General features: G+C 42.8%; 1 protein-coding gene across 7 annotated transcripts in view; it reads right to left on the bottom strand.

The window, feature by feature from the left end:
- The window catches only part of DGUOK (deoxyguanosine kinase), a 37687-nt gene extending 27149 nt beyond the window's left edge, over positions 1-10538 (bottom strand). For 3 of the 7 annotated variants that reach the window (XM_059079891.2, XM_059079887.2, XM_067007324.1), the window contains exon 1: positions 10318-10520. In XM_059079891.2, coding sequence (XP_058935874.1) covers positions 10318-10468 — 151 coding nt within the window. In that variant the 5' untranslated portion in view covers positions 10469-10520. Of the gene's footprint in view, positions 1-10183; positions 10257-10317 lie in introns of those variants that run through there. The other 4 variants (XM_059079888.2, XM_067007325.1, XM_059079894.2 and 1 more) reach the window with 4 other exon arrangements.
- Between the last annotated feature and the right edge of the window lie 4075 nt (positions 10539-14613).

Raw genomic sequence — 14613 nt, 5'->3', positions numbered from 1 at the left:
CCTCTAAGTTGGATTAGCTCCTTTGTGCTTGGCTTGGCAATCTGGGTAAGACTCCATCACTGCCATTGTAATTCTGTTTCTCTAGGTAGAAGATGGGGTTCCTTCAGGGCAGGAACCAAAGCCCAGACTAATGACCTAGCTGAATGAATAAAACATGTAATACATTATTAATTCCAGTTCCCTATGAAACCCACATTTGTTAAAAATCAAAACATGAACCATAACAATGTGCTTGGAGCTCAATCTCCCCTATGAGAGGTGATCTTTCTCAAGTGAGTTCTACCCTTAGGAGGAACCCAAATGGAAGGAAGAGAAGGAAGGAGGAGGCACCCTTCCAGTCAATTCTATCAGCCACTCATGGTTACTGATCAGGAGCAAAGGGACATCTCAGCAGAAGAGCCCACACATCTGATATCTGACATTTATTACACACCACTCCAACTCCTCTCTGAACACTCAGGGTAAAGAACAAACACATAAATCTGTACCTCTTGTACAGTCACACTCATCTCTCAGTCCCACCTCCAGCCAACTCCTGTGTGCCTTGGTGCATGGGCTCAGCCTCTGCTCCTCCCACACTTCAGTGAACAAATGCCTTCCACTGCTCTGCTCAGCCTGTGTCTAAATCCCTTCCCCCACTAAGCACAGGGCCTACCTCTTCCGCAAAGTTCAGGACATCTCCAGCTCACACCAAATCCCTAACACATTGGGCAGCTGAATCAAACAAGCAATATTTTATTAACTGCCTCTGATACATTTAGCATTTAATTGTTCTGATTCTTTCATGAGCCTCAATTTTGGTTTCCTAACAGGATCTGAATCTCTGAGGTTGGATCCCAGGAATCCACATTTTTAAAGCATGCCCCAAGTGATCGTGATGCAGACTTATATTGGAGATTGCTATCTAGAACAATCTGATCACAATCAACCGAGGTGGTTTTTTAAAAATATGGGTTCCAAAACCACATCCCAGATTACTAAATAAAACCCTTTGGGCTTGTCATGGAGTGCCCAACAGAGTTGCGGGAATTACAAATTGGTTGAATTTGTTTATTATCAGATACCTACCTGTCCTGAATAGTCCCTACTTTAAAATATTTGGCACAGATAGTCAATATTTAGATTGCAGGTTGGTGATTAAGCCTAAAACATGGTCTCTGGCTATGGGCTGAAAAATTATTTTAATTAATATGAAAAGATGAAGGTAACTGATTTGTTAGATGGGGGAGAGTTGAATGGTTGTTAGAATTACTTAAATTTTTTAAAAGTTAAAAGCAACTACCAAGGAACGATTGCAGATGGAAAGGAAGGGCCCTGAGGGTTAGGGCGTGCCAACTTCACCTCTGAGATGAGACACTATTAGTTCACCCAAGGGCAGTCAGTACTCTGAGAAAACCGACTTATGCCATTAAACACACAAAACCCAAAACCCGGAATGCCAATAAATGAGATGTAATGGGAAATATACAGTTCCAATTACTGGAACAGTCACACCAGGGAAACAACCCCACCTTGCACCCCATTCCCCATTCCAAAGCTTTTGGAAATCCAATTTAGCAATGAGAAGCCCGAGTATCAGCAAAGAACGATAGTAAATGGTGGTGGAAGGTCCTAGGTGCTTTGCCATCCATGATGCTGTAGGGCTTGGAGAGCCTGGGTAATTTTCCATAGGGCGGCATTTCTTAAACTGCATTCCAAGGGAACTCAGCTGTGCCAGGCACCACCCACAGATATGGAATGATTATTTTAAAAAATAATTCAAAATTATGTATTTATATTAAAACTAGACATAACTTTTTTAAGGCTATAATACCAGACTGTAATAGTTTTTTTCCTCCCTTTAAGAAGTTTTGTATTTTTTTTAAGACAAATGTTTTAAAGTATTCCCAGGGGTCTCTAATCATGGCATTACTCTAATCATGCCATGCTGTCTGCTGCAAAAGTGACCTTGCATATGCCTTCTCCTCACCTGGCCAACTCCTACTCAATCTTCAGATTCTGCTCAGATACACCTCCTGTGTGAAGGCTTTCAGGACCCTGATGCCTCTAAGTTGGATTAGCTCCTTTGTGCTTGGCTTGGCAATCTGGGTAAGACTCCATCACTGCCATTGTAATTCTGTTTCTCTAGGTAGAAGATGGGGTTCCTTCAGGGCAGGAACCAAAGCCCAGACTAATGACCTAGCTGAATGAATAAAACATGTAATACATTATTAATTCCAGTTCCCTATGAAACCCACATTTGTTAAAAATCAAAACATGAACCATAACAATGTGCTTGGAGCTCAATCTCCCCTATGAGAGGTGATCTTTCTCAAGTGAGTTCTACCCTTAGGAGGAACCCAAATGGAAGGAAGAGAAGGAAGGGGGAGGCACCCTTCCAGTCAATTCTATCAGCCACTCATGGTTACTGATCAGGAGCAAAGGGACATCTCAGCAGAAGAGCCCACACATCTGATATCTGACATTTATTACACACCACTCCAACTCCTCTCTGAACACTCAGGGTAAAGAACAAACACATAAATCTGTACCTCTTGTACAGTCACACTCATCTCTCAGTCCCACCTCCAGCCAACTCCTGTGTGCCTTGGTGCATGGGCTCAGCCTCTGCTCCTCCCACACTTCAGTGAACAAATGCCTTCCACTGCTCTGCTCAGCCTGTGTCTAAATCCCTTCCCCCACTAAGCACAGGGCCTACCTTTTCCGCAAAGTTCAGGACATCTCCAGCTCACACCAAATCCCTAACACATTGGGCAGCTGAATCAAACAAGCAATATTTTATTAACTGCCTCTGATACATTTAGCATTTAATTGTTCTGATTCTTTCATGAGCCTCAATTTTGGTTTCCTAACAGGATCTGAATCTCTGAGGTTGGATCCCAGGAATCCACATTTTTAAAGCATGCCCCAAGTGATCGTGATGCAGACTTATATTGGAGATTGCTATCTAGAACAATCTGATCACAATCAACCGAGGTGGTTTTTTAAAAATATGGGTTCCAAAACCACATCCCAGATTACTAAATAAAACCCTTTGGGCTTGTCATGGAGTGCCCAACAGAGTTGCGGGAATTACAAATTGGTTGAATTTGTTTATTATCAGATACCTACCTGTCCTGAATAGTCCCTACTTTAAAATATTTGGCACAGATAGTCAATATTTAGATTGCAGGTTGGTGATTAAGCCTAAAACATGGTCTCTGGCTATGGGCTGAAAAATTATTTTAATTAATATGAAAAGATGAAGGTAACTGATTTGTTAGATGGGGGAGGGTTGAATGGTTGTTAGAATTACTTAAATTTTTTAAAAGTTAAAAACAACTACCAAGGAACGATTGCAGATGGAAAGGAAGGGCCCTGAGGGTTAGGGTGTGCCAACTTCACCTCTGAGATGAGACACTATTAGTTCACCCAAGGGCAGTCAGTACTCTGAGAAAACCGACTTATGCCATTTAAACACACAAAACCCGGAATGCCAATAAATGAGATGTAATGGGAAATATACAGTTCCAATTACTGGAACAGTCACACCAGGGAAACAACCCCACCTTGCACCCCATTCCCCATTCCAAAGCTTTTGGAAATCCAATTTAGCAATGAGAAGCCAAAGTTTCAGCAAAGAATGACAGTAAATGGTGGTGGAAGGTCCTAGGTGCTTTGCCATCCATGATGCTGTAGGGCTTGGAGAGCCTGAGTAATTTTCCATAGGGCGGCATTTCTTAAACTGCATTCCAAGGGAACTCAGCTGTGCCAGGCACCACCCACAGATATAGAATAATTATTTTAAAAAATAATTCAAAATTATGTATTTATATTAAAACTAGACTTAACTTTTTTAAGGCTATGATACCTGACTGTAATAGTTTTTAAAGTATTCCCAGGGGTCTCATAAGAATGGCATTCTCTGGTTTTCCACTGCTACAGTGGCCTCCTCCTAGTGAGCAGAACATCTGTATGCACCAAAGTCTCTCTTCTTCAGGCAACACTGGGCCAACTGACAAATGCCTCCCTCTGGTCTCTATGCTGAGCAACAGCCTCTTTTGATATCATTATCTCAGACTTATCACAATTAAGTTAGATCCCGGCTTAACTGTTCTCTTTCAATATACTTTTTAATATCATGAAATTGGGGAGGTATCGGATGTCATAAGCAGCATTAAACCTTGCTTTAAGGCCTTGGCTATCACTGTACTTTATTATGTGTGCTATGACTTGAGAAAGGGTGGGAGGTACTTTGTTGGAGTACATTATATCAACATGTTGATTTTTATCAGCACCAGGATCGTCATTCCACAGGCTGGACCAAAGAGTTCTGTTGTTAACATTCATCTCTTCCTGAATAATAGTTCTTTTCTCCCACAAATTTTCCTATAAACTACAATGCCTGTTATAGCTACATTACACTAAAACCTAGTAGTAAGATAATAGTATCTGATGTAACACTCAAAATGATGTATTATTTTAAATTTAATATAGTTGTAGTTCATGGCAGCCTCTTAAATATACCATCATCTTCAGGCATTTTCTTCAGAACAAGATGTAAAACCCTGTACCAAAAACCAAACAAAAGCAGTAAATATAAAGCTGCCTATCCTTAAACAAAAAAATTCTTCCAAAGAAAATTTAAAGCCTTTATTTCAGGAACTACATTTGATGCTGCATTCATTCATTCAACCAACAGATGTTTACAGAGTAGCCACTAATGGTGGGTACTATAACTAAAATGATGAAGTGAGCTGAGATGCTGCCCTCAAGGAACTTATATCGAGGCTAAGCACCCAGGATCAAATAGGCTCTGAGCCTAAAAGCATTCTGGGAGAAAAAAATCACTCAGCTGACTTAAAAGAAACTTGATATATTTCAGCCCTGATTACTTTTATTTTCTTTTCATGAGAAAAAAAAATTGTTGTTTAAAAAAAAGTTCCTCACAGCTTCCAGAGTACAACTCAAACTTCTGTGTTTAGCACGAGATCCTTGGTGATCTGGAATGCCCTCACCACCTCTGCCCACCAGTTGATTCATCCTTTCACTGTCGCCTTCTCAGTGAGGTCTCCTTGAACTCTCTCCAGCTCCACTTTACCCTTGGGCAGAGTTAATTACTGCCTGCTCTGGTCTACAGAGGCATCACACTGTAATTATTTGTTGACTCACCACTCTCTCCAGCTAGACTGGAAGTTCACTTTCTGAAGACAGGGACTAACCTATTTCTTTTGCATCCTGAGTATCTGGCCAGGTGCTAAGAATGGAGATGGATGGATGCAATGGGGTGAATCACAGAGACAGAGAATCCAACTTACTCCAAACATTGTATATTGGATACAATGTTTGGATTAAATAGGTCTTTTTTTCCCTAGAATTCTTGCCCAAATGTTCATACTTAATGAAAGTAAAAGATGACATTAGTGATGTTAAATCACTAATTTTGAATGCTGGAGGATATGTTACTTAGGGAAGCTCTCCAATACAAGTCTCTAGATGGCAAAAGTGAGGTTTCTTCTCTGTTGGGTCTTTGAAAATCAAAATGAAAAAAACAAAAACAAAAACAAAATAAAACAAAGTGAGACTAGTCTGAGTTGACTCACTGATGGTATTTCCTGCAGCGATCCTTTCTTCAATTTAGGTTTGTAATCATAAAATAACTGGCTTTGGAAGGCGATAATACACTTAGTGATGAACACACTTAATAGATAGGCTAGGTATTTTATTTTTTAGATTTTAAGGGATTCTAGGTTCCAAGCTTTTGACTCTTAATCACACATGGCATATGGCTCATAACACAGGCTAGATGCCCTTACTTGCTACTTCACTGATCCATTTTCCTTACATGATCCTGTCTGTACCCACAGGATCAGATTAAGCTTTAGAGCAGCAGGACTACAAGAAAAGCATATCTAACTCTATGATAAACATATCTAACTTCAGCTGGGACAGGGGTTCACCTTCCCCTGTTCAGGTTTCCTGAATGGATACTCTCATTTGGGGGGGATGCCACCTGTGGTTAGAGGACAAGATAACTATTTGATCTGACAGTAAAAGCAGTTTACCGTTATTTCCTCTGTGGACACCAATGACTAACTTCCACATGGATGTCACAGAACAGGATTCAAGCATCTGGTAAACAGTGAATGAGTACAATGGGCCAGGTGTGGGTTAGGTGCTGGTGACACAAAGATGAACAAGACACTACGTGGCTAACCCAGGGAAGGTACTGAAGGTGCAGACAATCTCAACAGAACTCAAGTGCTTGCAGCAGTTGAGGGTACAAAATGTTATGTGAGCACACAGAGGAGGAGGTGCCCCATTCTGTCTGGGGAGAGTCATCACAGTGTGTGGGGGGATGGAGAATAATAGGAGACAAAACTAGAAAGAGCCAGATTAAGGTCCCCCAGTCCACTTCTCATTAGTCACACCTTCTTTAGGCAACTGCATTCACTTCCAACGCTTCAACAATTACCCCCACAAGTCAACAACTTCCATAACTGAGATCTCAGCTCCAATCTGTCTCTTCACTGCAGGCACTTACCCTAATCTACCTCAGAACATCTATCTCTGTTTGTCACAGAGGCACCTCCTCCAAGCATCACTTTTACCTCCCCAGACTTCCTCTTCCTTTATTCTCATCCTCAGTTTTCAGAGTCGGTGTCCAAATTAAACCTCCTTATCCCTCACCTCCAAGTGACCAACAAGTCCTGTCAATCCCACTTCCAAACTCTTTCTCAAACCATCATGTCTTCTCTGTTCCGCCATTCTCTCTGTTGACGCCTACATCTTCCCTCCCTCCAACGACTACAATAGCCACAAAACCTAGTCTGGCTACTCCAAACTCTGTTCCTATTCATACACTCAACAAATTGGATGCAAGGTACGATGGGTACTATAGCAAACGAGACATACAAAGTGCCTGCTTTATGATGCTTTCTTTTTATTTATTCATTCTAGCCAATTCCCTTTTAAAAATTAATCTGGCCATGGCACATACTGGTTTTAAGTCTTCAATATCCTCCCACAGCCTACATGAGAAACTCCTAGCTGTTCAACATCTGGCATATCCTATACCCTTCCAAACTCTTGTTCTGCTATCCTCTCACAGGCCCTTTAAACTCCAGGCACAAGCCTGATATTAAAACTGCATGTTTCTTCAGGCTCTGCGTTGGCAAGTGTTACTTCCTGTGCCTGGAACACTCTTTCCTCTGGGGTAGGAATTCCTACCCCAGAGATTCTGAGTTTCCATGTCCAAACATAGCACTCATCACACAGCACAGAAATTATGTTTAGAAGTCTGCTCCTCCCACTTAGTTGTGAGTTCCTTAAAGGAGAGGAGCTGTACCACATCTGAGTCTAACTCCACAGTAGACACTCAGCAAGCCTCGCCTGCATGAGAAAGCAAGAAGGATGCACAGGAATCTGAAAAGGTCAGGAAAATTGGGAGAGGCAGCTCAGACCTCACCTGATGGTCTGTCCAAGCCACTTATTTTGTGAAATACTCTGTACCTCTCTGGGCTCTGAGGACAGAGCTTCCTTTAGGCGCATGTTTCCCAAAGTATGGGACAGAACATCTTTAAATAACACCATGAGGCAGGCAGCCCTTCTCATTCCTTCCAATGTTCCTGATTTGGCTGGAGAAAAACACACAGCTGTGGTGACTGGTCTCACTTTAAATTCAAGACCACTAAGTCCAAATGGGTCCTTAACGCCGCCCAGCAATTCTGAATTTCTTCTCCTCACTCACCAGACTATTGCATGTCTTTCCTCTCTCCTCACACTCACTCTCAGCTGATCTCTCTTCTTATTTCACTGAGAAAACAGACACAATCAGAACACCTTCCCCAAGTTCCTGCCACACCTGCTCGAGTCAGTAATCATTTATGTTGCCATTCTCCCCGTTATCAGGGATAAGCTGTGCTCCTAGGTAAAGCCAACCTCTCTCCACTTGGGCAAGAGATTCCATTCCTCCTTGCTTACTAAAATCACTGGCAAGTCTATCCTCTCTCCTGTTTCACCAATCTTTTCCCTCTCTACCAGCTTATAAACATCATCTAATTCCTCCTACAAAAAGAAACAAACAAACAAACAAACAAAAAACCTTTCAACCCTCTTCCCATTTCAACTACCACCCCACGTCTCCCCTTTCTAGGAAAACTTGCAAATAGTTGTCTTAACCCACTGTCTCCAATGCCTCACCTCCCATTCTCCTGGAACTTATGCAGACTTTCACCCCTCCCACTCCTATAAATTGCTCAAGTTCACCAAAGAGCTCCATTACTTAAACAGCATTACACAGTCGACCACTCCTTCCCCGAACACCTTCGCTTGGTTTTCAGCATATCACTCTTTTGGCTTTCCTCCTATTTCACTGGTCATTCCTTCTCAGTCTCTTTTGCTGGTTCCTTCCCATCGCCTCAATCTCTCTAACATTTGTGTGCCCAGGACGTGGTCCTTTTCATCAACACACATAGGCTCATGGCTTTAAATACCATCTACATGTATAACTCCAGTCCAGGGAGACTCTCAACTCTGGACTCATATATCCAACTGGCTATTCAACAACCCTACTTACATATCTAGTAAGCATATAAAAACCTAACATGCCTAAAACCAAAAACTTGACCCTCTGCCCCCAGGCTGTTCTTCCCACACTTCTCCATCTAAGAAAACTGGAACTCTGTCTTTCAAGTTGCTCAGGCCAAAATGATTAGAGTCATCACTGACCCCTCTTTATCTTATACTCCACATCCTCCTGTTACCAAATCCAGTGTACCCTACCTTAAATGAAAGTAGAATCTAATCACTCCTCACCACCTCCACTGTTACCATCCTGGTCCAACACACCATAACTCATCATTGCAACAACTTCCTGACACCTTCTATTTTCAACATATCAGCTAGAGTGATCTTTTTATAATCTAAGTCATATCATGTCACTTGACTGCTCAAACCTTCCAACAGTTTCCCATCTCAATCAGAGTAAAAATCCATAATGGACTATACAGTCTATACAATTTAGCCACCCCTTACCAACTGACCTCATCTCCCCCCACCTTCCCCCTTGCGCACTCCACTCCAGCCACAACGGCTTTCCGCCTGTTCCCTGAACACACTTCCCACCTCAGGGCCTTTGCACTTGGTCTTCCCTCTGCCTGGAAGATTCTTCTCCCCATTATCAACATGGTTCACTCCTTCACCTTCTTCAGGTTTTTGCTCAAATGTCACTTTCTCAGTGAGGCCTGTCTTGATCATTCAATTTAAAATTGCAACTTCCCTCAATCCCTCATCCCTGAATTTTCTCCACCACACTCATTATTATCTAACATACTGTTTACTTTGGTTACTTTATATTGTTTATAGTCTGTCTCTCTCTACTAGGATTCCCTGAGAGTAGAGACTTACATTTGTTCTGTTCACTGCTGTATCCTCAGTGCCAGGAACAGTGCTGGCATATGGAAGTTGCTCAAAGGGCTATATGTTTAATTTGTAAACTCAGAAATTCTTAGTTTGTTGCTAGAATGTCTTCAATACTTAACACTTGCTAATCCCTTTTTAGGGCTCAGCACTTTAGCAGGTAAAAGCCTCAAGTAAGAATTTAGTAACATCAGAAACATTTAGTAACACTGAAATGTTCTGCTTTCCTTTTATTTTAAAATTATTTTTATTTAAGGTACTGGACTTCTATTCTCTCTTATAACAGTTATTTTTAATTTAACACACGTTTTTAAGTTTAAGAAGTGAGCTGCTTCTAAGAAAAATGCTAAGAAATTATAGTGGGAACAACAAAGAGACATGGCAAAAATAAAGTGGTATTTGAATGACTGGAGTTTAAGAACTCTCTTAGGGTACGGTTGCCAGATAGAATAAGGACACCCACTTAAATGTAAATTTTAGATTTTTTTTTTAGTGTTATGTTCCAAATATTGCATAGGACACACACTAAAATATTATTCGTTATCGGAAATGCTATTTTAAATGGGCATCCTCTTTTTCTCCCCTAAATCTGGCAACCTTACCTTAGGAGAACAAAGAAATTGCACCCTGCTCCTTGTCGCTTCCATTTTTTTCTACCAAAACAAGCTAGCTCTTGTCCTATCTACGGACTGCGTGGCTTTTATGCCTCAATAAACCTGTCCCTGTGGGAGAGTACTGAGGCCTGACGTCTGAAAAATCCAACTGGCAAAGGCCCACTGCGCACCTTGAGAGGGGAAGGGTTTGGCAGCTCAGAACAAGCAGTCCGGCCGCATCTGCTCGAGAGGGAGGGGGTTCCAGGCCCCCTTTCCCAACCTCTCTGCGGAGGCCGAGGCTTGGAAGCTACTTTCCGGCCCTTACCAATGTTGCCTTCAATGGAGAGCCTTCTGGGCCCGCGCCCCGCGTGTAGGCCCCTGGAGGCGGGCACACCCTCGAGTGGGCTCTTAGCCATGGACTTGGAGGATGCTCGCATCAGCCTTAGATAGAGCCGGCCTGCAATCATCCCACCCATGACTCACGTAGCGATCACTTCCGCCGAGAGCACTTCCTCCCCCGGTGCTCACGCGCTCCGGCGCGCCGCTGACGTCAGGCGAGAAGTGGGTGGGTTGAGTTGGCTTGAGGGGAGGGGCCAAAGGGACCGCTCTGTTCTCGCGATGTTTGTAATAAAGTGTTGTAAAAAGGAAGACTCCTAATGTGGGATACGGGAGAGTTTAATGACAATTGGAGTTGGTACCGGGCTGTTCGTACCTCCGTTTCTGCCCACTGGACAAACAACGTTTAAAACGACACATAAGTCAAGAATTCCATCACCTTTGCATTTTTGTATCGCTTTAGAATAAATTTCATAACTAAAGACAAGTAAAAATAATTGTAATTTTAAACGAGTTTTTTTCCCCAAGTGCTTGTTGTCTGGCTTTTATTCTAACATGGGAAAAAAATTGGACAGTTTTAAGTAGGAAAATGATGAAATCTGATGATTTATACAAATTAACTTTTTCCCATTCCCTGTAAGTTGCACCACAATGCTGGCCCCTTATTGAATAAATTAACAAATTAGTTTGTCAATTACACCCCACCTCTTATTTTGCCTCTTGCATAAAGTTCACTCTATTTGCATAGTAGCCAAAAATTCCATAAGAATAAAGAGTGTGGAGGCTTAGGGACTATTTGTGGAACTCATTTAAACCAGATATATTGGGTTCTGTGGGGGTGAACCATGGAGGGGTGAGGAGTGGGGCAGGGTGGCTGGTGGGGATTCAGAATAGGGTTTGTAAAAGCTTGAGGAGAGCAAGGGTAGAGAGAGATTTGCTGGTGTATAGAACTGGAGTCTGGCTGTTGGTGGAGAATTGTGTTCTGCAGAGGGACAGGGACAATTCTGAGCTGCTGCCAGACTGGCTTTTTCCTGCCACACTCCATGCATAATGACTTCAGAACTAAGGATTTATGAAATATTGTCAGAGGGTGCGTCCACCTTCCCTGCTTGACTTCCACAAGAGTCAAACCAGCAGTTAACAGGCAATCGGGCATTCGGGCAGCACTCTTAGACATGGGAGTTTTTAGGAAACCAATCTGATTGCCAGAAGGTTTGGGGAGGGGCTGGTGGCTGGGACTGTTGTAGGAAAAAATGGGGCACGAGAGGATGGTCGTGTCCCAGGTCTCGGGTGAGTGAAAGGTTTATTTAGGGAGATACCCACTCCGTAGAGCGCAGGCCATCTCAGAAGGCAAGAGCACCAGAGGTGCAGGGGTGGTTAGTTTTTAAGGGCTGGGTAATTTCATAGGCTAACAAGTGAGAGGAATATTCTAACATCTTGGAGAAAGGGTGGGGATTTCCAGGAATTGGGGCACCACCCACTTTTGGGCCTTTTTTGGTTGGCCTTGGAACTGTGATGGCACCTGTGGGTGTCATTTAGCATGCTAATGTATTACAGTGAGTGTGTAATGAGTCTCTAGGTCTACTGGAAGTCAACTCTTCTGCCATCTTGGGCCTAGTAGGGTCTAATCAGCTTTTGTGGTATCCTGTTCTTAATGGTTGTACCATTCTTTTAATGATTGTGCCCTGCCCCCTTCCTTCCTGTCTCAGGGTAACTGTTTGCAGAGCAGGCACAGGACCTTTTTCCTATATTGTTGTTTATATGGGATGGCTGAAGTGACATTTGTATCATATTAAGCACAAGCTATTAAAAAATAGATTGCAAATTTATTTAGGATAAGCTGGGTGGAGCGCTAAAGGATATTGGAGCAGCTAAAGTCTGTCCCATCCCCCACTCCCTCCCCCGCAGCCACCTCTCTGTAGAAATACTACTTACATTTCTTTATCTATGTAAACTCTGACTTGGGAAAATATTCATCCAAAAAAGTTTGAGAGGCTCTCTGCACCCTTATGGTTTCCCTTGCCTTCATTGCCCACAGGGTCACTGTGAAGGGTAAAAGTTAGAGCACCTAAAAGTCATTAAAAAAAATTTTGCAGTGAAGTACAATATATAGTGAAGAAAAGAGCATGTATTGTAAGTGTACAGTTTAGTGCAATTTTCACAAACTGAGCACACTCTATTACCCAGATTCGGATCAAGAAACAGAGCATTACCAGCATCCCCAGAATCCATTTCCCCTACCAGTTACTACCCCCAAAGTTAACCAATAACCTGACTTCTAACAGCAGACATTAGTTTTGCCTGTTCTTTGCATAAATGAAATCATGTAGTAAGTACTTCTTTCATTCAACATAATATCTGTGAGATTTATATATGTTATATATGTAGTTGTAGTTCATTCGTTCTCACTGCTGTATGGTATTCCATTATGTTGTTATACCACAATGTGTTTTATCAATTCTACTCTTTTCTTTTTAAAAAAATATTTATTTATTTATTTGGCTGCGCTGGGTCTTAGTGCGGCATGCGGGATCTTCGTCGTGATGTGCGGGATCTTCTAGTTGCAGCATGTGGGATGTAGTTCCCTGACCAGGGTTCAAACCCGAGCCCCCTGTGTTGGGAGCATGAAGTCTTAACCACTGGACCATGAGGGAAGTCCCCTTATCCATTCTACTCTTGATGGACATTTGAGTGTTTCTAGATTAAAGCTATTATAGACACCATTGCTATGAATATTCTTTTATATAAATTTATTTATTTATTTATTTGGTTGGTTGGTTTTGGCTGTATTGGGTCTTTGTTTTTGTGTGTGGGCTTTCTCTATTTGCGGCAAGTGGAGGCTACTCTTTGTTGCGGCGTGCAGGCTTCTCATTGTGGTGGCTTCTCTTTGTTGTGGAGCACGGGCTCCAGGTGCGTGGGCTTCAGTGGTTATGGCGTGTGGGCTCAGTAGTTGTGGCTCACTGGCTCTAGAGCACAGGCTCAGTAGTTGCGGTGCACGGGCTTAATTGCTCCGCGGCATGTGGGATCTTCCTGGACCAAGGCTCAAACCCGTGTCCCCTGCACTGGCAGGCGGATTCTTAACCACTGTGCCACCAGGGAAGTCCCGCTATGAATATTCTTGAATATGTCTTTGGTAAAGTTAAGTACACATTTCTCTTGGGCATATGCCTACAAGTGGAAGTGATGTATGTTGGGCTTCAGTAGATATTCCCAAAGAGTATGCAGTTCCACAATGTTTGACTGTACCAATAGACAGTGCCACCAGCAGTGAGTGAGCACTCTGGTTGTTCCACATTCTTGCCAACAATTGGTATTGTCAGCTTTCTTCATTTTATTCATTCTGCTGTATAATGGTGTCTTGCAGTTTTAATCTGCATTTTCCTGATGATTAATGAAATGGAACTTTTTTTTTTTTTTTTCCGGGCCTCTCACTGTTGTGGCCTCTCCCGTTGCGGAGCGCAGGCTCAGCAGCCATGGCTCACGGGCCCAGCCGCTCCGCGGCATGTGGGATCTTCCCGGACCGGGGCGCGAACCCGTGACCTCTGCATCGGCAGGCGGACTCCCAACCACTGCGCCACCAGGGAAGCCCAGCCTCTGTATTTCTTTATGCTTGTTTCATTATGTTTACCATGCATAAAAGTTCAATATCGTTCTTGATCTTAATTCCAAATTTCCAGGAGAGAGACTGATTGTCCCAGCTGTGACTAAAAGGTAAGTTTTCAAGGAACAAATGTGAGTGTTGGAGCCCCACCCCAATGTGCACAAGGAAGGAGGGCGATTAAAGGGATTGTTGGGAGCAAGGGAGAAAAAAAGGTGGTGATCAGTTCTTCCTGGAAAACAGCGGTATGTTGGTGAGCAGAATTACGTCCCACTTGCCTGGAGGAATAAGGTCACTTCCTGCTCCTGCGGGATTGTCAGATATCTGCTGGAGTTTATGAGTATGAGTTGATGTTGCCCCACGGGGACTCTAGTCTTTCAGCATCCATTCCTTCATCCAATATTTGCTGAGCATCTGCTATGTACTCGACACTCTGCTTAGTCCTTAGAGAGAGCTCTGAAGTGCTGCTGACAAGTAAACTGATCCGTGTTACCAAAACGCTATGCAACAATTAAAAATGGGGCGTTAAACCTACACAAATGTGACCCTGACTTTCTTCTGCAGCTTGGTGTCTGGTCAGTTATATTCTCATCTACATCAAAGATATTCTAATGTACTGGATTGTGCTAACTCAGTTTGGTTAAGCTGGGAAGTATGCTTCCAGAATCTCCTTCCTGACAGGGCTCT

The sequence above is a fragment of the Kogia breviceps genome, chromosome 11 (genome assembly GCF_026419965.1).
Source record: "Kogia breviceps isolate mKogBre1 chromosome 11, mKogBre1 haplotype 1, whole genome shotgun sequence".
NCBI lineage: Eukaryota > Metazoa > Chordata > Mammalia > Artiodactyla > Physeteridae > Kogia > Kogia breviceps.
Note: the sequence above shows the minus strand (reverse complement) of the source record. Positions and strands in the feature narration are given on the sequence as shown.